The sequence below is a fragment of the Lichenostomus cassidix genome, chromosome 2 (genome assembly GCF_008360975.1).
Source record: "Lichenostomus cassidix isolate B80296 chromosome 2, HeHo_3.0, whole genome shotgun sequence".
Taxonomy (NCBI): Eukaryota; Metazoa; Chordata; class Aves; order Passeriformes; family Meliphagidae; genus Lichenostomus; species Lichenostomus cassidix.
In genome coordinates this window covers 61,322,249-61,347,069 of record NC_139482.1, presented here as the reverse complement: position 1 = coordinate 61,347,069, position 24,821 = coordinate 61,322,249, and the positions used below count along the sequence as shown (strand labels likewise).

At 36.4% G+C, this 24,821-nt stretch overlaps 1 protein-coding gene across 5 annotated transcripts in view; it reads left to right on the top strand.

Annotated features, from left to right (window-relative positions):
- Positions 1–24,821, top strand: part of RECK (reversion inducing cysteine rich protein with kazal motifs) — a 45,746-nt gene that overhangs the window by 4,357 nt on the left and 16,568 nt on the right. For 3 of the 5 annotated variants that reach the window (XM_085051750.1, XM_085051751.1, XM_085051752.1), the window contains exons 3-12: positions 2,131–2,205; positions 4,211–4,247; positions 8,465–8,550; positions 10,225–10,272; positions 19,278–19,311; positions 20,150–20,347; positions 20,731–20,998; positions 22,419–22,598; positions 23,538–23,750; positions 24,465–24,601. In XM_085051750.1, the coding sequence (XP_084907876.1) occupies positions 2,131–2,205; positions 4,211–4,247; positions 8,465–8,550; positions 10,225–10,272; positions 19,278–19,311; positions 20,150–20,347; positions 20,731–20,998; positions 22,419–22,598; positions 23,538–23,750; positions 24,465–24,601 (1,276 nt within the window). Of the gene's footprint in view, positions 1–2,130; positions 2,206–4,210; positions 4,248–8,464; positions 8,551–10,224; positions 10,273–11,317; positions 11,360–18,088; positions 18,872–19,277; positions 19,312–20,149; positions 20,348–20,730; positions 20,999–22,418; positions 22,599–23,537; positions 23,751–24,464; positions 24,602–24,821 lie in introns of those variants that run through there. The other 2 variants (XM_085051754.1, XM_085051753.1) reach the window with 2 other exon arrangements.

Genomic DNA, 24,821 nt, shown 5'->3' with positions numbered 1-24,821 from the left:
CCTTGCATGGGTAAAAGGTAACTACAGCCCAGGGAATAGGGTGAAAGGCACAGGAGACCCAGTGATGTTGCCCTGGATCCTGGCAGGTAAGGAAAAAGGCTTGATTAAGGGTAAGGAATGCTGCTAACCAGTAAATCAGCTATTGCAAGTGGGACCTTTGAAAAAGAGAACTTGGATTACAGATTTGTTTGTCAACTGACATGATTCAAACACCTAATTATTTTGCATTCTTAATAACTCCACCCTTAGCTTTGGAGCTAAGACCCTCATTTCCTTTTCATAATTATTTGATTAACCATATCAGATACTGTGGAAAGGAATAAGCGGGCTTTTCTTTCTTTGATTGACTTTTTTCCCCTAACTTTATTTCTGAGAAGTTTCATAATGGTAAATTTCCTGGCAATGTTTGTCTCTGTACCACTCCAGCGATCTCCATCTGCATTCCTCCTCCAAGCATAAGGACAGTCCATCCCAGTTCCCAGGAAAACTCATTAATGTTCCAATTCTGACTTGGCTAAACAGAGAAGTCATGAAAAAGCTTTGGTGCAGAAGAGATATGGTATGGAAAGTACAGAAGCAGGGAAATGTTATACAAGAGGAATTTAGAAGGTTTGCCAAGGCAAATAAGGTTATATTGAGAAACACAAAGCTCAGCTGGAATTGAGACTTGAAAAGGATGTCAAGGGCAGCCATACATTTTATGGCAGTAGTTAAAGGCTGAAGAAGGAAAAATATAAAACTGTTGCTCAAGGCAGCTTGTGATTTAGTGTCAGTAAATCATTCCTGGCCAAGCTGATGTGATAATAAGGCTGGATTTCTGGATGAGGAGAAAGGCGTGGATGTCATTTGTGTTGACTGTAGCAAGTCCCTCAATATCTTTGTGTCCGTTTCAGGATCATATGGGTCTGATGAACGGATAACTAGCTGAGTAAAAAACTGGTTGTAAAATCAACCTCAGAGATAGAGGTTAGTGGATCCTATTTTGCCTGCAGGCTGATAAGTGGAATATCAAAGGGATCTGCCCTGGGACCTGTCCTGTTTAACATCTTTGTTAACGACCTGGATGAGGTGGTGGGTTTGACTCTCACTGAGTTTTTAGGTCATGTGAAGCTGAAAGGAAGTGTTGATAACTTTAATGGCAGGACTGTCATCCAGAGGGACCTGCACAGATGGACACCATGGTCTACTCTCATAGTTCACTCTTCTTTGCACAAAAGGTTGAAATAAATGATCTTCTGAGATCCCTTCCAACCTGAATTATTTTATGATTCAATGACTTCAGAAGACTTGAAATACTACTGCAGTTCTCGTTTTGCTCTCATTTCTGAAACAAGTGCTATTGCTGTCTTGATTTTCTTTCAATAATTTTATCGTGTTAGAATAGAACTAGTTATCATGTTTATCATGTTAGAATAGAACAAATTTAGAATAGTACTGTAATATATTTTTCCTTCTGAAATTCATCTATATTTCAGTTATTCATATAATTTCCAGATTCATATCCTACATTAATAAGTCTGTTTCCATTCCTCTTGTTGACCAGTTTCTTGTTTTACTTTATAAGTAAAAATTAGGTTGCTAAAGGAATAACAACCTCAATATCCTCAGTTGCATCCCATCCAGCCTAGCAAGCTCCTGGATGTTCAGTTTGCCTCTGGGCACTGTGCATTCCCCCATTAGTTTTGATTGTCTCTTTAACTTGTCTAGGTTTTGTTCTTCCTTGTTCCACAAAAATTACTTGATTCAGGGCTTTTTTTAAGTTTAATTGCTTACAGTCATGTAACATGTAGCAGAAGGTTAATTAGATAAATAAAGTTGTATAATATTTTGATATATGAGGCAGAAATCCTCTATTTCATATTACCCTTGCACATTCAAACTTTTTGATTGAAATGTTCGAAGGAAGAAATTCTCATTTTCTTCTAAATGGAAAAATTGCTTCTTTATGAAAAGTGCAACTGATTTGAAAAACTACAAATACATTAATAAATATTAAATTTGCATTGTATACATATTAACTGTTAGGCAAAGTTGTTGAAGAGTAGATATTAGTGAAAATGGAAACAGTGAAATCAATTGAAAAAAAGTATTTGATGTACAGTTACATTCTCTGTGTTTTGTTTCTGACAGATTTTGTCTTCTAAAAGTGATTCTCGTTTGAAGCACTTACTGCAGCGAGCACCTGAATATTGTCCAGAATCAATGGTAAGGCTTGCTACAAAAATTCTTACAATGAGATTTGAACCTCAAAGTAGGTTTGTTGGTTTTTTGGTTTTCTGTAAAGCCATCATAAATTACGCTACTTGAAATACGGTGGCTTGTAGAAGCTATAAAATGCAGTGGAAAGCTTATCCATGTTGTAAAAATATGAACTGGGTGATTGTCACTTGGATGTTGATGGCAGCAACTTAAATTAGATCATATGTTCCAAAACGTGTATGGCACAAAGCCATGAGGTCTTGGACTAAGGCAAGGAGGCCCTGATAGCTGCAACAAATCGTTTATGGCCTTATCTGAGAAACTGAATTAATGCTTTTATTGGATAAGTAAGATTATGGTTTCCTGGAAGTTCTTTAGTTTCACTAAAAGAAAGAATGTAACCTGCTCCCTCTTCCAGGGACAATCTAATCAGAGAAAAGTATTGTCATTCAGATTGTAAATTTTAGTCTTATGTCTTGGCAACATTTTGCTGTCAGAAAAGCTTACATTCTTCTGGTAATTTCTGTTACTTCTGAACAGTGTCAATACTGTTTGTAGCAAGCCTCAAACATATGCTCAGCTCAAGTGGGCAATGAGTAGGAGTAGTAAATCTGGGAATAACAGTTGATCAGCAACTTCACAAGATTGTGTTTGCTTATTGATCCTCTCCTTCTGTGTGTCTAAGTTCCTTCAGTTTTTTGTTTCTGAGGGCCAACAGCTTTAAGGTCTCGGAAAGTTATAGACACCTCCTGGTATGAGTAAAACCTGAAAACCTATCAAAGTGATCAATAGCATTTGGTTTGCCCTATCTTTCACTCCCTGATAAGACAAGCAGAATCTTATCTGTGTAGTAGAGAAGTGCATTTTATGACACAGGATTGGAGAGTATCTGAAAGGGGGAAAATGGCACAATGATTTTTGTAACTCCCAATTTCTATCTTTATAAATGGCAAGTTTGCTGTCCAGTGTGGCTCTTAAATTAATATCACTAAGCTGGTAATATCTAGACAGAAAATAGTTAACAGTTCAACTCAATACCATATTTGTTGTTCTTGGATATCTCCTTGTCTTGTTGGACAGGTGTTCTGGTGCCATTTCACAGATGAGCAGATAGGTTTAAATTTAATTAGATGATCAATATTCTGGAGCACTGGTTGCAGACATTGTGTTGTGTATATTCCTTCAAGTAATATTATAGAAAGGATATTGCCTGGTATTAATTTATAAAGTAACTGCCAACAAAAGAGGTGATTTTTATCTTAGAACCATAGCTTCATTTAGGTTGGAAAAGACCCTAAAGATCATTGAGTCCAACCATTAACCTTCTGATGAAATAAAGGAAGATACCTGAATCAATGAGGTGGAACACACAGAAGTAGCAGCTCTTTACCATCTTCTTTTGATCTCACTTTGGCTCTTGTCTAAGTGGAAAACTTCAACAGATACAGAGGAGGACAGGTTTAGATCATTAAAAATAGATCCATTGCAACTTTTGAAAGTCATCAGTTCCTGTGATGATAGATAGATAGATGTGTCATTGTGTGACAATATGGGTTGCGGTGTCAGTGTGATTAAAACCCTCTTTCAATTTGTTTTCTGTGTGGTCAGGTGTGTGTAGGGTATTTTTAAGCTGGTAGAGAGTAATACTAGGGCTTCTCCACAGTTCTTGGTCCTAGAAAAGTCTTATTCTGTGTCTAAGTTGCTATTTGGTTCTGTAAACTCTGATGGAGAGAGTTGACTAGCTTGTGTATTCTAGATAACTACATTATGTTCTGCATCTGCAAAAATGCTGCTATTGATTCCATAGTCTATGCATAGCAGTGTTCTCATCAAAGGAAACGGTACTTAGCTTCTATCATAACACTTCTTTAAAAGATGTTTAAACAGAAGAATTCTTCCAATTAAATATATAAAACCCAGTAAAAAAATGCTGAAATTGCTGGTTTGAGTCTGCTAGAAACTCTCTTATTCTGGAGACTTACTTTTGCTCAATTGCATTTTTACTTTTCAGAGAGAAGTGTGGGGTTGTATAAATTCTTCTTTGCCAGGTAAGAAATACCAGCTGGCTATTGAATCATGTTGCTTTTTCACCCTGTATGTCTTGATGTTGTGTCTGCCACCTGCACCTATAGATTTCATGACAATTTAACTTCCATTATGCATCTATTATAAACTGTATGTGGTGTCTAGTTTCCTGTAGTATATAATGAGTTATGTGTGCATTTTATTAACACTTTTCTTTTCCTAGTTAGAAAATATTTAATATGTTTGTTTACTTAAACATATTCTTCCATGACAAATCCAGAAAATATCAGCTTCTTTCCTTTCAAGATTTTTTGGGTTTGTTACATTTTAGCCTGGTTTACAGAATCATTGATAATTGCAACTTGCATCATGATTTGAGCAAATCCTGAGTAACACAGGGAAATAGTAAGAACTAGACAAACAGTTTAAGTGTAGAGGCTCAGATCATGAACCAAACCGCTTGGTACAGGTGGATTTAGAAAGTTAAAGCATAAATCACAAAACAGGGTTGTAATGTTAAAAGGAGAGATCAAAAATAGACCAAATCAGGCTTAAATAGTCCGTTGTGTTATATGTCATTTCTGAAAGACTTTGAATGAAATTAGCTTGCTGTAATTGGAAAAGTGGGAGTGAGGATCTCCCACAATTGGAAAAGTGGGAGTGAGGAGATTTACAGCATCTCCTCAGATTCTCCCTCTCCTTACCGTCAGCCCACCAGGCCTTGGAAGCAAACTGTTGATTCCAATTCTTGTAAATAGACTTTCTGTCTTACTGGTTAAGTAAAACTAGTAAAATATATTATCTTTTGGTGAAGGCCTTATGCTCCACAGCACACAGGAGGTTGGCCAGCTGGAAAGCAGCTTGGTAGAAACATACCTGGGAATCCTGGTGACCAGCAAGTGGAACATGGCCCAGCAATGTGCCCTTGTAGCAAAGGCCAACAGCATCCCAACTTGTGAAACATAGTGAAAATGTTGCCAGCAGATCAAGGGAGCTGATCCATCCCCTCTACTCAGCATTGATGAGACCACATCAGGGATGTGTCCAGTTCTGAGCGTTTTGGGACAAGAAAACTTTGAGCACACTGGAGCAAGTTCAGCAAAGAGCCACTGTAAGGTGATTAAGGAGCTGTAACATGTATGAGGGCAGGCTGAGAGTCTGTGTTAGGCAACTAGATGATCTTTCATAGCTCAGGAATCTGTAACGTACAGATGAATTTGATGAATTATCAGAACTATGAGCTCCAGTCAATTAATCGTGCACTGAAAGTGTATTTCCATGTAGAAATGCAGACATCTTAATTACCTTGATGACAAAATTAATTTATAAGTTGCTGTATTAAGACTGAAGTTCAATATTTCTTGAGAATGGGACATCGATTTTTTAATTGACAAGCTTGTCTGCTGGTTGGGTATAACCTGGAGAGAGGGCCATTTGCCAAGAAAATATTAATGCCAGCTGAAAATTATCAGTCTTCTTAATTTGGCATGTATTTGTAGCTTGCTTCATTCTTTTATCACAGTTTAGTTTGGTTTCAGTATGTCTGAAAACCACAGGCTCCATATTGCACAAAATATGGTTACCTGATTACTCAGTGGTGATTCACTGGTGGCTGATCAGTGGTGACTTTGCCCCTAAAGCTGTCCAGCTGTATTTACCGTGTGCTTCTCCTGGATACAGCTAGTTATTGCAGCAGAGATTTCTGGAAATCTTTCTTACAAATCGCACATTGTTTCTTTGATGTTTTTAGATTGCTTATGCCTTATGTTATCAGTATTACTAATAAATGTTCTACCAAACATTACTGTTCTGATTGAAAGGAATCCCCACATAGGAATTTATGCAGAAACAACTGATGTTATTTTATGCCTGAAACAACATAGTGAGTGGTTGATTTGGCAATTAACTGTGCATATGTAGTCAAACCTAGGTGCATTGAATTCCAATTTTTTGAACACTGATTGCAAGCTACTGATGTATGCACAACAGCAATCTCTTTGACAGTGTCAAAAAGATGCTCAGCCTCTGAAAAACTAATTCTGCACCCTAGCTGGGGAAGTGAAAGGTGAGCTGTACTTACAGTTGTTCATGACCTTCACAGCTGCTTTCAACTAGTGGGAACTGGAAAGCTGAGCCAATACTCTGAACAGATGTCAAGAGGATTTTGAGAGTCTCCAGAAAGACCTATGGATCACTGGCCCACAGTGCCTGCAGAGGGTCTGGGCCATTCAGATGGTCAAACTGACAGAATACAGGCTACAACCAGAACCTGTTCTGCACCTTTGCCCCTCTGCTCCCTCTACCTGCTGTGCAATGCTGCTACCTTACTTGTATCAAGCATTAAGGTTTTAATTTGTATTTTAATAACTGTTATGCTTCTTTTAATTTCCAGGGAGAATGTGTTAATTTAGTGGAGATTTTGCCCCTCCTTCATAAAATTGCCATTAGTGCATTCTCCTTATTTGCCTATTGAAATGTCATGCAAGACAGATGCTGGCAAGACTTTCTATGCCACCTGGGTTTGTAAAGCCAACAAAGTGTATTTTAAGGGCAATTTTCTTCATGATTAATACCAATTGATCATTGCTTTTCATTGATTGGAATTAATTTTAATTACTTCTTTCCAGCAGTTTTTTTCCAAGTGTTTTCTTAGCATTTAAATTTAAGATCACTGGTCTTGCTCCTAGCTCTTTCACTTCCCTTTTTTAAAGCTGGACATCACATGTGGCTCTTCTGAATAGGCATTTCCACTAGGCTTAGGAGCATTTTTTAAAATTAAGTTGTTGATTCTTTTACTTTCTACTTTTTTATTTCTACATAAAGAATGTAATTTGTGTATGTAATGAAGTACTGCTTTTTTTTTATATTCATAACAAAAATGAGTGGTTCATTTGAGTTAAATAATTCTACCTCCTGTCCTAAGAATGTAACAAGTTTGTTACAGCTGCTGGCCAGCTGCATAGATCAAACCTTCCCTTTATTTCTGTCTTTAAAGTTACATGAGAAATAGATACAGGATTGTGTTCTTTTATTTCTGATTTCTTGAAAACATTAGAAAATCTGTATTTATTAATAGATTAAGAGGCTGAAACAACTTATGGCAGCAATTTGCTTCTTACCATATTTCTATGTAACTTTATGGTAAGAAATGAGGATAATGCAAATAGTGAAATAAATGGATTAAGAGAGACAGGGAGATGGGAAACTTGTTGGAGATAGTTTTGGCTATGAAACCATGTTACTGGGGAGATAAATGACAGAGGAAGTGTCATGGATTAACCCCAGGAGTCAGCTAAGTACCACACAGTGTTTGCTCATTCCCCCATCAGTGGCATAGAGGGGAGAATCAGACAGGCAAAACTCAGAAAACCCATGGGTTGGGATAAGGACAGTTTATAACTTAAAAATGGAAGGAAAAAGAAAGGAGGAAGAAACCCAAGAAAAGCAAGCAATGCACAAGAAAATAATTGCTCGCCTCCAACCACCTGGTGCCCAGCCACTCCCTAAGCAGTGGCAGCCCCCATCATCCTCAACCCCCAGCTTTCATGGCTGAGCATGTGGTATGGAATATCAGCCGGTGTCAGCTGTCCTGCCAGTGTCCCCTCCCAACCTCTTGTGCACTGCCAGCCTACTTGTGAGCCCCTATGGAAAACAGAAGGGGCCTTGATGCTGCTTGTGTTTGCAGTTACTATGAAATACCTCTGTGTTAGCAACACTGTTTAAATCAGAAATTGAAAACATAGCCCTATGCCAGCTCAGCTGAAGAAATTTAACTTCATCCTGAACAAAACCACCACAGGAAGCCCAGAGAAAAAATAAGAACCATTTTCTGCATTGACAACGTTGGTAGAAAAATGTGCTATTGAAACAAACAACAGGATCTATCTGTAAGAGATGATGTTCTCAATTTTCATGAGGTTTTTTTCTGATGTTTTTAGTTGTCTTATACTTAGGATTAGATAATCAAAATCTAATACTTCCATTGAACGTATAAAATAGTTTGCATAAAGCATCTTTAAACTCAGTGTACAGAAGGTATTTCATTAACTGCCAGTTTCAGCGTTTATGAAAGCAGAGACTTGTTCTTTTCTTGCTTAAAGTTGGTGTGGAATTCCAAAAGAAGTGTAATCTGTGCATAGATTTCTTGAATGAGAACAGGATTTGAAAAGGTGGAGGGAATGGAAGATGGTGACATAGTTTCTCCTTCTTCTCTAATAAGTCTGCTATCTTATTTCTAAAGGAGTTTTTAAGAAGTCTGACGGGTGGGTTGGTTTAGGCTGCTGTGAGCTGGCTATTGCTGTGGAGTGTCGCCAAGCGTGTAAGCAGGTAAGGCTTTCACCTTACTGACTGAATCCAGACAGGTTCTAAAGCTCTTTTCGGTTATGTTAAACTTAATTTTGACCTTTTTGTCACAGTCTCTACATAAAAGTTCTTGCTTTAAAATAAGGTTGAGGGGAAAGCAACATGTGGCTGATCCTAAGCTCTCTTTTTTTGAAGTGTCATGTTTAGCAATACAACATTGCAGTTAAAGCCCCAAACAGATTTTTGTGCTTCTTCAAAGAGGTTTTCATTCATCAGATGGAAGAAAGGGGGTGTTTTTGTTGTTGACAGAACCAGTGTTTTGGTCAAGTAACAGTTTTAAGCATAATACATAAATTCAGCATTTGACCTTTTTATTAAAAACCTGTGAACCATTTTTGTGATTTTTTTTTCCCCCTAAATATGTGTTTGTGGCTTTAAAAACATCTTCAAAATCTAAGAGCATATTCTTACTTATCATCATCCTTGTAATTCAGTTGTAGAGCACAGATGTACTTAATACTCATACTTGTGAATTTGCTTATGTAGTCTTAATCTTGACTGAGCAGCCTACTGCAAACTGCTGGCATAAAAAAAAAATCTACTTTCACCCAGAAGCACAGAGTTTAAGCTATGTGGCAAGAGATGAGCAGTGAGTACACAGAATAGTGTGGGAGGGAGGAGTGAGTAAACAAACTGGATACTTTTGATCCTCTGAGAAGGTGTTTATTCTCAAATGCATTTTTTAGCCATATTTTCAAGTTTGTTCTAATGCTTAAGTGTCTTCCAGACCTGATAAAGACATTTCTGTTTATTGCAGTCTTATGAAATTCTATTAATTTAATCTTATGATTGTTACATCACTTCTCATTATTCTCCAAATCAGATATTATATTGTTTGATTGCAGACTCTGTTGTCTCAGAATCTTGGCTATTTTTTGTACTTTAGCAGACTCTGGTTAAAACATTTCCTATTTTTTTTCATTTATGCTAAAATCCAAATACTTGCCAAATATTAGCGATAATGGGAAATATTTGGATTTTAATCTTGATTCTTGAAACTTGAGGGGATTTTGGAGTCATTTTGAAAGAGGTGATATAATAATTCCAAGGTCAGGCTTTACCCAGGTGGTTTAAATTACTGGAGGGGCAAGTAACATGTTAGTAGTAATAATAGTTTTGAATATCTGCCATATGAAAAAGGAGCACGAGATTTTGTATAGAGCAAAGTGATCTGAAGTTTGAGGGGGGAATTTCTGCAACTCAGTTTGACAATAGGAACCATAGAACTGAATACACAAGAGGAAGGAGGATGGAAAGTGACACAGAAGTGATAATTAGCATGCTAAATGGGGAGATCTTTATGCTCAAGCTCTTCCATTTCTTAAATGCTTCATGTATTTTGCTCTGTCTGGCAAACCTTTCACAAAACCAAAGTTGTTTTGTGTGCTTCCGGTACCAGTTAACCTGGTGCAGAAATATGAGGGTTTGGGTCTTCATTAAATATTATATTAACAGTCATGGCTTCTCCTTTTTTTTTTTCTTAAAACCTTACATGAATTCTTTAGGTTCTTAAAGGAGCGTTTGAATAGATCATGAACCCGTGGTTATTGCAGTTAATGTAAGAGTAGAACTGTCTTTATTTTGCAATGTGATTTTACTATTTTCTACTACAAATGGAGAAATTTATCTGTGTTTTAGGCTTCTGCAAAAACTGATGTTTTAAAGGTCTGCAGGAAAGAATATGAGGTAAGTGTTTATGTGTCCGAATATATCTGACAAAAAAAGCAACTGTTTATAAATTCTGTAAAAAATATCCTGTGGAAGAGGGACAGTCCAGTCTTTTTATAGTCATATTTCTGAATGTGCTCATTTTCATCTGAATGTAAATTACCTCTCCACAGTTTTTGTAAAAGTATAATCACCTTCTGTAAAAAGGTTTTGGTTTTTTTAGACTTTCATGGACCTTAATTTGAATTAAAAAGTTGCAACTTACAAATTGGAGACATGGATTCCCAAAAAGTTTACTTCCCAGGAGTTTTGATTGAAGTCAGCATTCATTGTGATAATTCAATCTGTCAGAAACCTTTCAGCTTTGACAGTGAGAGAGTTAGATTAAAAGTGACCTAAAGAAATAAACTCGGGAAAGAATAGCCTTTTAAGTATCCTATCTGAATATAAATAATTTCAAATATATAAATTTTTTGTAACACAGTGAAGCTGTTAATGTTTGGAGTTATTTTTACTGCTCTGCTGGTAAAATTAATCATCAGAATATCTTCAGGAATCTGTCATTACCTATGTTCTTTTTAATGCAGTGTGTAGAAATGCTATTCTGCAAAGACTGCTTTTCTTTTGATCTTTGTCTTAATTAAAAGCCAGATTCCTCCCACCCCCTTTCATCTAATTTCCTTCTGCTCTGAGTTAGGTAGTCCTGCATCCGTTCTGCTCACAATCAACAGTTCAGGTTATCAGACAATTTTCTGTTCTCTTGATTTGGGTAGAAGTGTGGCAGCTTTCCTGAAGAAGCATTAAATTATTATTTTTTTTAATTTCTTTTCCTTTAAGTCCTTTTATCTAAACAATCTACATAGTATTTTCCTAGACTCTTTGCTGTTGAATTTAGTGTAGGTTGAAGTTACCGTAGCTTGTTCTCTTAAAAATGCATTTTCATTTTAAGTAGTTCTGTCTCCTTTCATGCTATAATACGCTGTACTGTCAACATCTGGAAGCTTCTCCTCTATTATGCTGGTCTGTTTCCTTCTTTTTTTTCTGGATTTCTGCATTGCTGTAGGAGGTTGGCCAGTATGGGTTGAAGGAGAACGGGAGAGGAAAGGTAAGAGAATAAAGAATGACTTCAAAATGGTCATAGTCATCTTACTTACTTTACCAGTTTTTATCTGGAATTTGAAAACTGGGCCACTCACTCTTAATCAAGAGTGATCTTGCTGTTACTGTATAGAAAACCTTAATGCTTTCTATCTGTGCAAGACTAAAAGAGAAGGAGAGGGAGAAAAATCATAGTAGAAGGAATCAGTCTTCTGGTTAGTGAAGAAGGGAGGAACTTTTTTTAATGAGCACTAGGTGTAGTAGATACAAATAGTGTGTCGCGGTCAGAAATTAAGTATCTGATGTGCTGGATCTTCAATTACTATGGAATTTTGTGTGACAATGTTTTTTCATATGTATCCAGGCTTACAGGTTCTCATGAAAAATAGTAACTTGCAATGCTCTTATAGAGTCTTATTGGTTATGTAAAATTCAAGGAAGTTTTGCCCCACACTGAAGATTCCAAATAATGCTTTTGGAGGAAGCCTGCAGTTTCCCACACCCTAGTCATTATTTCTCCTTTTATAAAAAAAGGAAGAGGTTCTTGGTGCTTTGGTGTGTGAGTCCTGCTGCCTCTGTAGTCTTAGTAGCTTCTGTGTCTGTGACCTGTACTGTACTTTGCATTTGGGGAATTGGCTGGGGAAACACTGAACTGGGGAAAGAATGGCTGCTTCAAACTGAAAGAGGTGACATGAGATCAGAAATAACATGTGAATCACATAAATACAATATCATGTGTAGTGTGTTTGCTTTTGCATTTAAGAATTCATACTTTGCTAAAAATGAGGATCTGATTAGAAAATTAGTTTGCAGTATAGATCATAGTGCTTGGTCATGAGCTCTCAAGTCTGTTGCTGAGGTATTTAATATATAAGTACATGACATAAAAGTAAAAACTAGATTAATTAAGGATGTAAAATATAATTCCCTTTTTTGTAAACACTGTCATAGCTTTCTTAACTTACATAGCTTACTTATATAAAGACTTCGCAGAGAATTTTCACAAGCTGCTTAGAATAGATTGAACTGTGCATAGTACATTTTTGTGATCTTTTGAGATTGGGGAAGCAAATTCATGAGTTACCCTTCAGCTTACCACTAAGTTAGTGAGGGTGAAGAACAAGGTAAGTCTTCTAGGGTAAGGCATAGGGTTCAGAGCAGTGAAAAAAGCCAGACTCCAAGCAGGTGTCACCAAGTTTGAAGTCACTAAATGGACTCTCAGTTGTACAGCAGCAGAATCACTTCAGTGTTGATGTGTCAGTTTTTCACAAGATAATTGAAGATGCTTTTTCCGCTGATCATATGTTTCTGGATTACTTTCTCTGTAAATATTTATGTTTCTTTTAATTTGAAGATTTTACTCATTGTAGAAAAGTATTGTGTTGGAGTAAGATACTCATTTTTGATCAGTGCATTGAAGATTGTGTGTCCTGATAAAAAAAAATTTTTTCCAACTAGCACTGCATACAGAAATTAATAAACTTAACACAATTTACACAGTATTTTTGAATGTTGCCAAAAGGTATTTTATTTGCCTTCTTTAGAAGGTTTTATTCTGATAGTCTTTTTCCCATCGTCTGCTTCTCAGATACTCATTTTGTCGTCTTCATTTTTCCTCTAGTTCTGTGCACCTCAGTTCTTTTATCTTTCACTACTTCTTCCAGCTTTCTGCTATCCTGTTCATCTTCCTCTAAAAAGAAGGTAGGTTAATAGTCAAATGAAGAAGAAAAAAAGAAGTGGAGACGGTGTGGATTGTATGTAGGATTTTCTGATTTTCATATTTTTAAAACTTTTGTGTAAAGTGGAGGTTCACTTTTTAAAAGACCACATGGAATACATGCTTGCAGAGGCAACTTAAAATACTTTATTAATCTTAAAATAAGCTGTAAAGGCTTTATTATTGTGTTTAAGATCCCTTCTCTTTCTTCTGTGCATGGAAAGGGTAGCACTAAAGTTTCCATGAGATTGCAGCTCTTGAGTTTGTACGCTGCATATTGTGAGTTCACCTCTCTGAGCATTAAGAACTCCAGTTTTTACTACATGTGTTCCAAATAAGACATTCAAGCTTCTCTAGTTAATTGACACTGTGAGAGCTTTACTGCAGCTGAGCACTATTAACATCTGCCAAGTAGTCAAAAGGCAACTGGAAATGTCCCCAGTTATTTAGCTTCTGCTCTTAAAACTATTTTTGATGCACAGTAGTGAAGACTTCTGATGTCTCTGGGCTGTGTAAACGTAATTTTGCTATCACAGATCTGAGTGCCCTTTAGCCTAATCTCACTTTGGTATTGTACAGTTTTTTAAACACAGAAACTTCAAATGCGGTGCCTGCAGGTTCAAGTGCTTTAATGGGGATTCAGAGAAGTATTCACTCTGCTACAGTATTGGTTTGTTTTATCTTCTAGGTTCATATGATCCTGCTTTATGTTGAGATTTTAGTGAAGGCTGGCTACTAATTACCCCTGCTAAAAATTGCAGTTGTCATGTTTTAGCTCTTATCTAATTGTTTCTGTGGATTACTCCAAGACAATAGATAATAGCTCAAGGAACTGTTTAGGACATTGTTTAGCTAAAGGTTCCTAAACAGTTTTAATGAACTCCTAAGGCACAGGACTGTGTGTGGCCTATGGAAGTACTGCTTAAGGAATTCAGGATGGACTCTGACATACACTACACATTGTAGATAATGTTGTCATCTGCTGTTGCTTTTTGTCTCTCTTCTCTGCTGTTCAAAGAAGGTTGATAGAACGTGCAATGATCTTGCCAAAATTTGAGTTCCAGTAATTTTGTATTACTTCACTGTGCAAGTGTTCTCAATTCTTTACTGGTTTACATAATTGAGGAAAATCTTGACCTTACTTGTTTATTATTGCAAGTTTTTTAAGTTTTTAACAGATGCTCCCCATCATTTGACACTTCAGCTGACTCCACTAAACCTTAGTATGTTACCTTCCGACTTTTGTCTTCTCTCAATAAATTTAAAGATTAAATGAAGTCAAAGAAAGATTGAGAATGTTTTCATTGCATAGAGTTAAGCATTTTACTATTGTATTTGTTAACTGTAGGTCATACTTGGAAATTAACACGGCCTTAATTGGATAGGATCATTCAAATATTTGTCATTTGGTTGGGTTGGCCAAGATGACAGTACTAAACTTATTTTTCTGCCAAAATTAGTAGAATATAGATACTGTGGTAATTTTTAGGGAGGAAAACAATTTTTTGTGGGTTTTTTTGCAAAATACTCTTAATTTCTGATGTGAAAGAACAGCTTCACTGTCGCTTTTCATTCAAGACACAAGAGGCAGCCATTTAGAAAAAATGTGCTTATAATGTCAATGCATGCCTCACAATGCAGAGAACTTCAGCAAAATGTTCTGCTCTATTTGTGTTGGGATGCGTGCATTTTTGGGTTTTGAGCCGTTACCTGCAGCTGATGAGCTCCAAAAAGAGCAAAACCAGTTAGGTCCTGCAGTACTGGCTAAAATCTTTCTTCAAGGGGGGGTTTTGGTAAGGAAGACTGAACAATGTTCACTGCTGTATAAACCTTAATAGCCTTCTTCAATTTCCATAACACCAAAAAGAAATCTTTGAGACTTTCTGCTTTAAGGTGTACATGGTTGTGTTGCTGGTGTCTGCTTGCCACTTTCCACTTGTTCTGCTTATAGGCTCACTGACTTGAATCACCAGGTTTGGAAACACCTGGCTTTAAAAAAAAGAGAAGTCCAAAAGATGGGATTTGTGCACAAGTAAAACAAGTAATTATGTTTGTGGTTTAGAAATTTCGATATTGCCATCTTTGTTCACTTAATTTAGTATTCAACTCAAGTAAAAAATGGAGTATCAGACTGTGCATGGACACAGTATTTCCTTTTTACTATCATTTTCCCAAATCTTGATGACTTAATTGTTCTTTCAAAGAGAACATACTTTTCTCCTCTTTTGGTTTTTGTGTTGGTTAGCTAGTTTAGTTTTGTTTTTCCTTACCTGTATCTATCTTTTACCTTTTCCTTTGTTTTCTGTGTCTTTCTTCACTGCCAGTTCACTCAAAGATTGAGAAGGAACCTTGAGTGGGCAGAAAAGCTGGTGACTTCTTAAATATGTGTGCTACTTTAGTAGAGATTGACATGAACCTTATGTTCTAAGAAGAAGTTACGGTTAGTAATTCAAACCAGACTGACTGTCTAATGCTGTTAAAGGCTTTATTTACTAACAGATGATTAGACACTAAGTTTAAAATTTTTTTGAGATTCAGTCATATCTCTCTAGCTATACTGCTCACATATGTACAGTTACATATGTGAACAGTTACCCAAACCTACACAAAAAACAAAGACAGCACCGTAACTAGCACTGTATTCTGTGGTGGCTACAGGCACTTACAGTTTTGTGAAATCTGGTGAGTTGTAACAGCTCAGTGCAGCTGAAGTTCTTCCCGTGCCTTCCTGCAACTGCCATTTTTTCACACACATTCCCCCTCACTGCTAGCCCTACAAATATACTTCTTACTTTACTCTGCTTGTGGCATCTGGCAGGTCCTTCTAAAAGATGGTATCTAAAAAAAGCTTGTTCTGTTCTGTTAATAGTGTTATACCTGTTGATATTGATGACTTACATTCCTAGGAGATCAGAAAAGTGCGTTTCAGCAGGGTCAGTTAGAAAGATCAGGTCATGAAAAGATGATGGTGTAAGGGCATACACAAGACTATATAGCTGGGACCAGGGACAAGGTGGAAGAGAAGAACAAGTTGGAAAAGAGAAGCCAGACCACCTCCTCTTAATAGAAATAGGAGGATTATTGCAGTGATTCAGCAGTCTATGGAACTGTAGTTTCAAAATACAAAAAGATTTGTTACCAGATTAGGACTTTCTGCCTGTATAAAATCAGTGTGTAAAATTGCTGTGAGAAGATGATTTTGTCTCAATTTGAGTCCTTCTTTAGAGGAGGAGCATTAGTAGACACCATAATCTTCTCAATATTCCCCTTTCTTTTGTGTCCTCTGAACAGGGCAAGTGACACAATTATGCATGAGCTGCTTTAGAATCACTTTTTTATATCATTCAGCTTTTAAATAATATGACAATTTTTTATCTCAGTTTATTGCAGCATTAGAGTATGATTCTAAGTATTGTTTGTGCTAACAGTATGGTCGAGTACTTGGGTATAACCATGACTGACAGACTTCAGACTTTCCAACAGCCTCTACAGTCACAGGGCATTAATTGGTAAAGTTACGGTGTGCACTCTGCCTGGGTGTTTTGTTTGCCACCTTCCAGTGCTCCATGCAGGGTGGGTGTGGAGAAGTCTAATTTCAGCAGCTTCTGAGGACAGTCAGTTTTGGGGCAGAGTGATGTTGTTCATGGCAATGCCTATCTCACAGTTGTTTCTCTTTTCATACATGGAAGGTCCTAAAGAAACCAGGTGTCCGCATCGAAACAGGGCCTTTCTGATAACCTTTGCCTGGTATCAACAGAGAAGGATGTATGCTGCTGCAAAAATGTCATGAGCCTTTAGGCAACAGTATAAATCTGTTATTATGAGATGTGGGATGGTGACCCTGTCTGTGTGTTCCTTTTCCATCAATTCCCTTGTCCCTCATCTGTGTTATGCAGATGGATTGGTAACAGGATTTTTTTTGTGTGTAGGAAAGGGGGAAATCTGAAGTTAATGAGATGAAAACTTGCCGCTGGGATGAAGAATGTTGCTGCAAATTCATTCCGTAGTCTGAGACAAATAATGCAGTATCCATGCTTTTGGGAGAAAAGATCTAAAATATTGTGGAGGATATTCTGGGGATTAAAATAAAATGTCTGAATTGCTGCTTTGTGAGATTTAGGTCTTTGTTTTATGTAAGGCAGGCTTTTCAATTTTTGTGTGAGGTCTATTCAATAGACCTGTGCCTTTATTTGTAATCCCTAGAATTATAAATAGTTGTTCATTGAAAAATAACTTACATTTTCAAGTTAGATTTGTGTTTATTCTCTTAGTGTCTTTCATTGCCACATCTGCCATGGCTTACCCAAGGTTTAAATTAAGTCATAAATGTTAATGAAAGAAATTTGAAGCTGCTCATTACAGTATTGTGACTATCCTGTTTAAAATCTTGTGTTCAGAAGAAAGCAAGTAGAAAATACAAATTAAAAATGAATTCCTGCACTCTAAACAATATCTTAGACAAAAGGAAAAATAAAATCAAGTTAATTCCTAGCACGTTTGTATTTTCATCTGTTTGCAGCAGTGCAGGTCTTCACAAAAAATAGCCCAAAGATTATTTGGGATACACACTGCTCTGCAATGCAGCGAATAACTAGTAACTAAGATAGATGAAGAATCCAGTAAGCTACTGAGCTTCAACTGGGTCTGCATTTTGTGCTCTTCCTTGTCTTAGAAGTAGTGGCACATCTGGTACTTTCCTATATTGAAGCAAGACTTTAATCCCACATTATTTTGGACCAGTCTGATGGTGTTTCTGTTTTCTTCTCTACATAGTCTCCTCTGTGGATTTGTTTAATTATAGGAATAAGGGAAAAACGGAGATCAGGAAATGTATGAAGATGGCAATTGTGTTTTATCACTGTATTAATGTATTTGATCATGTTTTATAATCTGGTGTTCTGACAATTGTAGAGGTTTTTCACAATCATATTCACAATAATATAAATCTTATAGTGTCTTGGATAATTGACAACTACATTTTGTAATTTCAACCTCATTTCTTCATCTTTTCATAGAGTTTCAGACAGCTTATATACAGTATATTTTTTTAATGGGAAATGTGCTCACTTAGTGTGGGGAAGATTGTGGTTTTGGGCAAGAGTTCAGTAGTCATGAGGGAGGGGATTCTGCCCTCTACTCTGCTCTGGTGAGACCCCACCTGGTGTGCTGCATCCATGTGTGGAGTCCTCAGCACAGAAAAGATATGGACCTGTTGGAGTGAGTCCACAGGAGGGCCACAAAGAGAGATGGAGCACCTCTCCTATGAAGACAGGCTCAGAGAGCTTGGGTTGTTCAGTATGGAGAAGAAAAGGGTCCAGGGAGATGTTATAGCACCTTCTGCTGCCCAAAGGAGGTTGACAAGAATGCTGGGAATAAACTTTTTGGCAGGGCTTGTTATGATAGGACAAGGGTTAATGGCTATAAACTAAAAGAGGGTAGTTTCAAACTAGGTACAAAGAGGAATTATTTTTATGATGACAATAGTGAGGCACTGGCATAGGTTGTCCAGAGAAAGTGTGGATGCCCCATCCCTGGAAGTGTTCAAGGCCAAGTTGGATGGGGCTCTGAGCAACCTGGTCTAGTGGAAGGTGTCCCTGCCCATAGCAGGGGATTGTGACTAGATGAGCTTTAAGGTCCCTTCCAACCCAAACTATTCCATGACTGATCTGCAGATTAGAGACCTCTGAAATGAACCAGGAGGGTGTGTGTGTTTCCCTTCTTCTATCATTTAATATGTACATCCCCTAGGTGTGCCTTTCGGCTGCCATTCAAGGCAGTTGGTTGCATGCTGTAGCTTTTAAGGTATGTTGGCGTGGAGTAATTTTGTTGAGATTTACTATTTGCATGTATCCATCTGTGCATAATTCTTTTTTTCTACATAGAATTTTTAAAATTATAGTCCTTAAAAAATATCCCAACATTTTGGGACACCATGCATGCAGTTTCTAAGTTAGTCCAGGAAAGTCTTCCAATTTACTTGTTTGCTTGAATATTTATCTATTTTGTTATTTGCGCACACAGAGCTTTGGTGACCCTTCATCTTTTAATTTCCTGGTTTCACTGTTTGTAGTGGTTTTGTTTTATTGCAATCTAATTGAAGCAAATAACACCAAAGATTTATTAGCTCATTATTATAACAAATGACTCAATACTTAAATATTTATTTGAAGTTTTCTGGCTTGTAACACTGTTTTTGTTTTGATTTCAGAATGCTCTCTTTAGTTGTATTAACAGAAATGAAAGTAAGTATATAATGGTTTGTTTTGTTTTTCTTTTGTATCATTCTATCCTTTTTTCCCTAAACGATAAGAGATTCTGTGGGTGAACATCTACACAAACGTGGATTTCAGATCCACAGAAGGAAAGACCACATGAGTAAATTCTCTTACTCAAGTAATAAAGGGAATGGGCTGTTTGTATAATTAATATCAGTTTTTAATTTGTGTATCTGTATTTGTCTTTTTTACCATCTTTTTCTTCTGCTTGTTATTTGATGCATGCTAAGTAGCAAAATTAAATGCATAGTTGAAATTTTGAAGAACCGTGCAAATGTTTTGTTGCCTGGTATCTGTTTATATAAAATGAAATCAGTGTCTTGGAATTAATTCTAGTAGAAGTTGTTCTCAAGAACTACTCTATGTATTTACCAACATAGCAAAAATGGGTGAATCACAATACCATCTTTCTGGATTTTTTGAATGATACTACTATCATATTTGCTTGTTTATTATTAATATTTCTGTAATAATTCAATTATAGGACATGTCTGGTTATCTAAAATAAGAACAAAACAGCTGAAAATGAGATTCAGCTGGCTTGCTCATGTCTTGAATTTGAGTTCAAGGCAGCTTTAGTGACTTTTTTCTCCTGCCAGACAAACAAATGCAGTTTGGCTAGTTACAGATATTTCCAGTCATTCTGTAGACAGAGATATTTCAATAGAGCATAGAATTTCTTCCTTTTTTTTGTTTTTCCTTGGGCATCCTTTTGTGTTGTACAGACATGCTCATCTCTTCATTTCTCTGCATAGGAACCCATAGATTTTCTGTTGTTTGTTTGTTTGTTTATTTGCTTCCCCAGTGGGGTCAGTCTGTTGCAGTTATGCAGGTCACCATACGAACTGCCGGGAATATTGCCAAGCAATTTTTCGGACAGACTCCTCTCCTGGTCCTTCACAAATTAAAGCAGTTGAAAATTACTGTGCATCTATTAGCCCTCAGCTTATACACTGCGTGAACAACTACACACAGTCATATCCAATGAGAAACCCTACAGACAGTAAGTATAAATAAATCCTTCTTTCCTGAAAGTTACAGAAGATACTGAAAACGTACCTCATGTATGTTTTATACAAATTGTGTTACTGTAGAAATCTATAGTTTAAATTGTATTTTTAGAATTATATGAATTTATATAATTATAACTTTTGGGCTTAGGTGCTTTATTGATTTTTATTTACGTTTCATTTTTGCTTATTGGTTTTATAGGTTTTTTCCGGAGTTGATTATGTGTTTAGGAGAAGCAATGTTGTGTGAAAGTCTTTGGAGGAGAAGAAGCCACCTTACACCACTTCTGTTTCTCAGGGCTTTTGTGCTGCGCATCTTCAGTGTTGTTTTGTGCTTGACCATTAAAATAATTAAATTATTTTAATTTGTTAACAGGTTTGTATTGCTGTGATAGAGCAGAAGACTATGCATGTCAGACTGCTTGTAAAAGAATTCTAATGTCAATGAAAACAGAGCTTGAAATTGTTGATGGACTTATAGAAGGCTGCAAAACCATGCCTCTCCCTCAGGACCCACTTTGGCAATGCTTTCTTGAGAGTTCAAGATCTGTGCACCCAGGAGTCACTGTGCACCCTCCACCTTCAACAGGCCTCGATGGGGCTAAGCTCCATTGCTGTTCTAAAGCAAATTCTTCCACATGTAGGTCAGTATCTCTCTACCCTCATTTCCAATTGTGAAAGTACTTCAAAATTTGTCTCATTTCAGGCCTTTGCCTGAATCTTGCTGTGTACATCAAATAGAAAGTTCTGGAATTCTTGGAAAAAATAAAGGTTTAGGTAATCAGATGCTTATCTGTTAGGTAATCTATTCTGTGCAATGCTTTGTATCTCAAAACATACTGTTTTACAAGAGGAATCAACCTTTTCTCACATTTAGCACTGGCTTATAGCAGACACAGTAAGTCAATGAAACCGTTACCATATTTGTAATCCTAATAGCCAATACTGCAGCCTCTGGTTACGAGGCCTTAACAAGATGCTGAAGAGAGACAAGGGGACAATGAGCTGCACAAACTCTCAAGTGCCCGGTTGCTTCATGTTAAAACCTTAGCAGTATGCCTTACTAGATGCTCTGGTTTTTGTCAGTGAAAAGTAAGTTAGGTTATGTAGTAATTAAATAAGGGAACTAACTATTCTGACATTAAAAAAAGAGAGGTTTTCAGCTAATTGTTGCATGCTTGCAAATTATTGAGGCATTTTTTAGTCTGGGGTGCTTTTCTGTCCACTTTAAAAATAGATGATGATTACATTTTAAATGCATCAATGTGTCTAAATACATTACAAACATTTTTTGAGCTGTTGCTTCATTTTACATCAAAATTTCCAGTAACAAAACAACAACTTCTGAATGCAGCAGGATCTTTAATGAGTTTAGTTGTAGAGCCCTGGAGTTACATTATTTCTTAGAATGTTGTAGCATAGGACATTTGATAAAATATCTTTTAGTTCCTTGCTTTGACAAGGAATTCTAAAAATGGATCAGTCTATCCAGTTTTCAATAGGCAGGAGATCTAATAGTACAGTGAAGTTCCATACCTAGGGATGGGAACAATTGTAGTTTGTAAGATATTGCTGTGAACAAAGTGAGCTGGGTGTTGCTGACACCAGGAAACACCTCAGAGAAAAGCAGCAAGTATCCTTGTTTCAAAAATCAGAACAAAAAGAAGGAATGTATTTTGCTTGACAATCATTTCTGTAGGAGGAGAAAGTGTGATTTGAAGCTGAAGGATGGCATTAGAAGTTGTTCATTGTGATGTCAACTTAGATTTATTAAAAGTAAAATTAGCTGGAATAGTTTTTACCTGAAAGCTGTAAGTTCAGGTTTCCAGCTGTTACATTTTTATTGGATATTGCAGTTTCATATCCTGAAGTCTTTCAGTCAAACTAGCTCAAAGATTTGCTAACATTCTTAAGCAAAATTTGCTTTGAGCACTACATTTGGGTACCCTTGCAGACTTTGTGGACTCTAACACAATTTCTGTGGATTGTGGAGGCTGTTGTGATGAGTTCTGCTATATCTGAATGGCTATTCTTTTAATTTTATTTTCATCTCTTTTTTTCCAGAGAGCTCTGCACTAAACTCTATAGCACGAGCTGGGGCAATTCACAGAGCTGGCAAGAATTTGATCGCTTTTGTGAGTATAATGCAGTTGAAGTTTCCATGTTGACCTGTTTAGCAGATGTACGAGAACCTTGTCAGCTGGGCTGTAGAAATCTTACTTACTGCACTAATTTTAATAACAGGTAGGAGAGAGACACTGAATATTTTATAAAGGAATTCCTATGCTTTGATTTCAAAAATAAAATTAAATGTTTTTCAGACTTATTTTAAGATTGTATGTAGCTTTCTTTCTGCAAATGTGGTTTTAATTAATTTGAAAATAAGTAGTTTTTTCTTTAGAATGAACTTTTGGAAATATATTTTGCAACAGATGTAACAAAATTTACAGGAATAAAAGTTAACCCATGAACTTCTAAAATGCCACAGTGTATTACCTCTGCATATTCCTACTGCTGTATAGACACGTGAGTCATAGTTACTGGAATGTTGTGTATTATGAACAAGATAAAAGTTTGTTAAATTTACATGTTACTCATTTTCAAAATTCCTTTTTTGAATGTTTCTGTGGGTTTGTACTCTATAGAACAAAATTATTTAAAAGTGGTGTCTGAAAGTGATTGCAATGTTACAAATCAAGTATCTTAGAGGTTTTCTTAAAAAGATCTAAATTTTGTTAGCTATTAGAGACCACTGGCTTTTTTTTCCAAATGGTATGTAGTGGCATGAGTGTTATATGAGTAGTAGAATCTCAAGCCTGCGTAAATATAAATGATAAATCAATTTGCATTAGTGATTCACCAAGAAACATTTACATAGATATTTGGGCTATCTAAGATATTTGCACTGAAGTCAACTTCAGGTAAGATATACTTAAGTGTTATTTGATCAAAGAGATAAGGCTGAAACTCCCTTCTCACCTCTGAGTCCTAAAGAGCTTGTTTTCCTTAGAGATAGATTTTAAATTGATTCTGATCTTGCTTAACTGTGGGAGGGATTAAATTTCTTATATACCATAAAAAGCAAGCCATATGAAGGCTGTAGAATTCTTATGGTGAAAAGTGAAAATGTGTGGTACTTTCTTTTTCTTTTATATATGCTATATCTTACCTTCTTCTTTTAAGACCAACAGAACTGTTTAGAAGCTGCAATACTCAGTCAGACCAGGGAGCCATGAATGACATGAAGCTATGGGAAAAAGGGAGTATTAAGATGCCGTTCATAAATATTCCTGTGCTTGATATTAAAAAATGCCAACCAGAAATGTGGAAGGCAATTGCCTGCTCCCTGCAGATTAAACCTTGTCACAGCAAATCTAGAGGAAGTATTATTTGCAAGTAAGTACTGTGGGGAAAACAAAAACCAGCTTAGAGGTTTTTCTAAGGATTTTAATGAAAACTAAAAAGCTGTAGGATTGTGTTTGCTTTGTTAGGAAAACATGGTGAGGCAAACATGGAAGGAATATGAAATTGCGTGGTTGCCATTGCTTGAATCTCCATCACTGTAAATGGAAGAATGGAAGATATTTGCCTGTTGATGAGATGGATGTATATGCTTGCATTGTAAAAAAAAAAAATTAAAAAAAAAAAAAGTTATTGAATGCTTTTTTTGGAAAAAATTAAGGGTTTTTTGGCTTTGTGGTGTTTTTTTAATAAATTTGGAAAGTAGGTGATTGGGTAGAAAAGAGATCAGTTAATAGTACAGGTAGTGAGGTAGAGTTCAAGCCATAGTAGGCATTAGTAAATCAAGGAAATGCTTGGTCTTGGAAGATACATGAATATGATGCCATAGAAAATGAAAATCACCAAGCCTGAAGTCAAAGAGGAGTAGTGCAAGTAGTAGTTTCTGTCTTTGTGTCACAAATTTGTTCCTCCCTCCTATGTAAAATGCAGCATATATAGATATACATATATATTTATATAAACACTTCTGTGAGGCAGATAGGGAAAGCTGTGGATTCAGGGAAGGGAATAACATAGAAATCTTTTTCATATAAGACCTTTTTGCTTCAAGTTGTCTTCAAGAAGTTCTGTTTCTTTATTTATCTGTAGATCAGATTGTGTGGAAATACTGAAGAAGTGTGGAGATCATAATAAATTCCCTGAAGGCCACTCAGCTGAGAGTATTTGTGAGCTCTTATCTCCAACAGATGACTTGGAGAACTGTATACCCTTGGATACTTACCTGAGTAAGTACTAACATACCTATGCAGCAAAATTAGAATCCAGGATACTTTGAATGCTGGTCACTACTTTTAATAATTTTCATTGTTTCTTTTAAAGAAAATTTTATTGAATTTGAGACATTTTATTTAGTATTAGAGAAAATTGGAATTTTCAAGTTGCCATAGCTCATTACCTCTATTCCTTCTTGTATTGGGCATCAAAGGCAAGAAAATTATTGGGCAA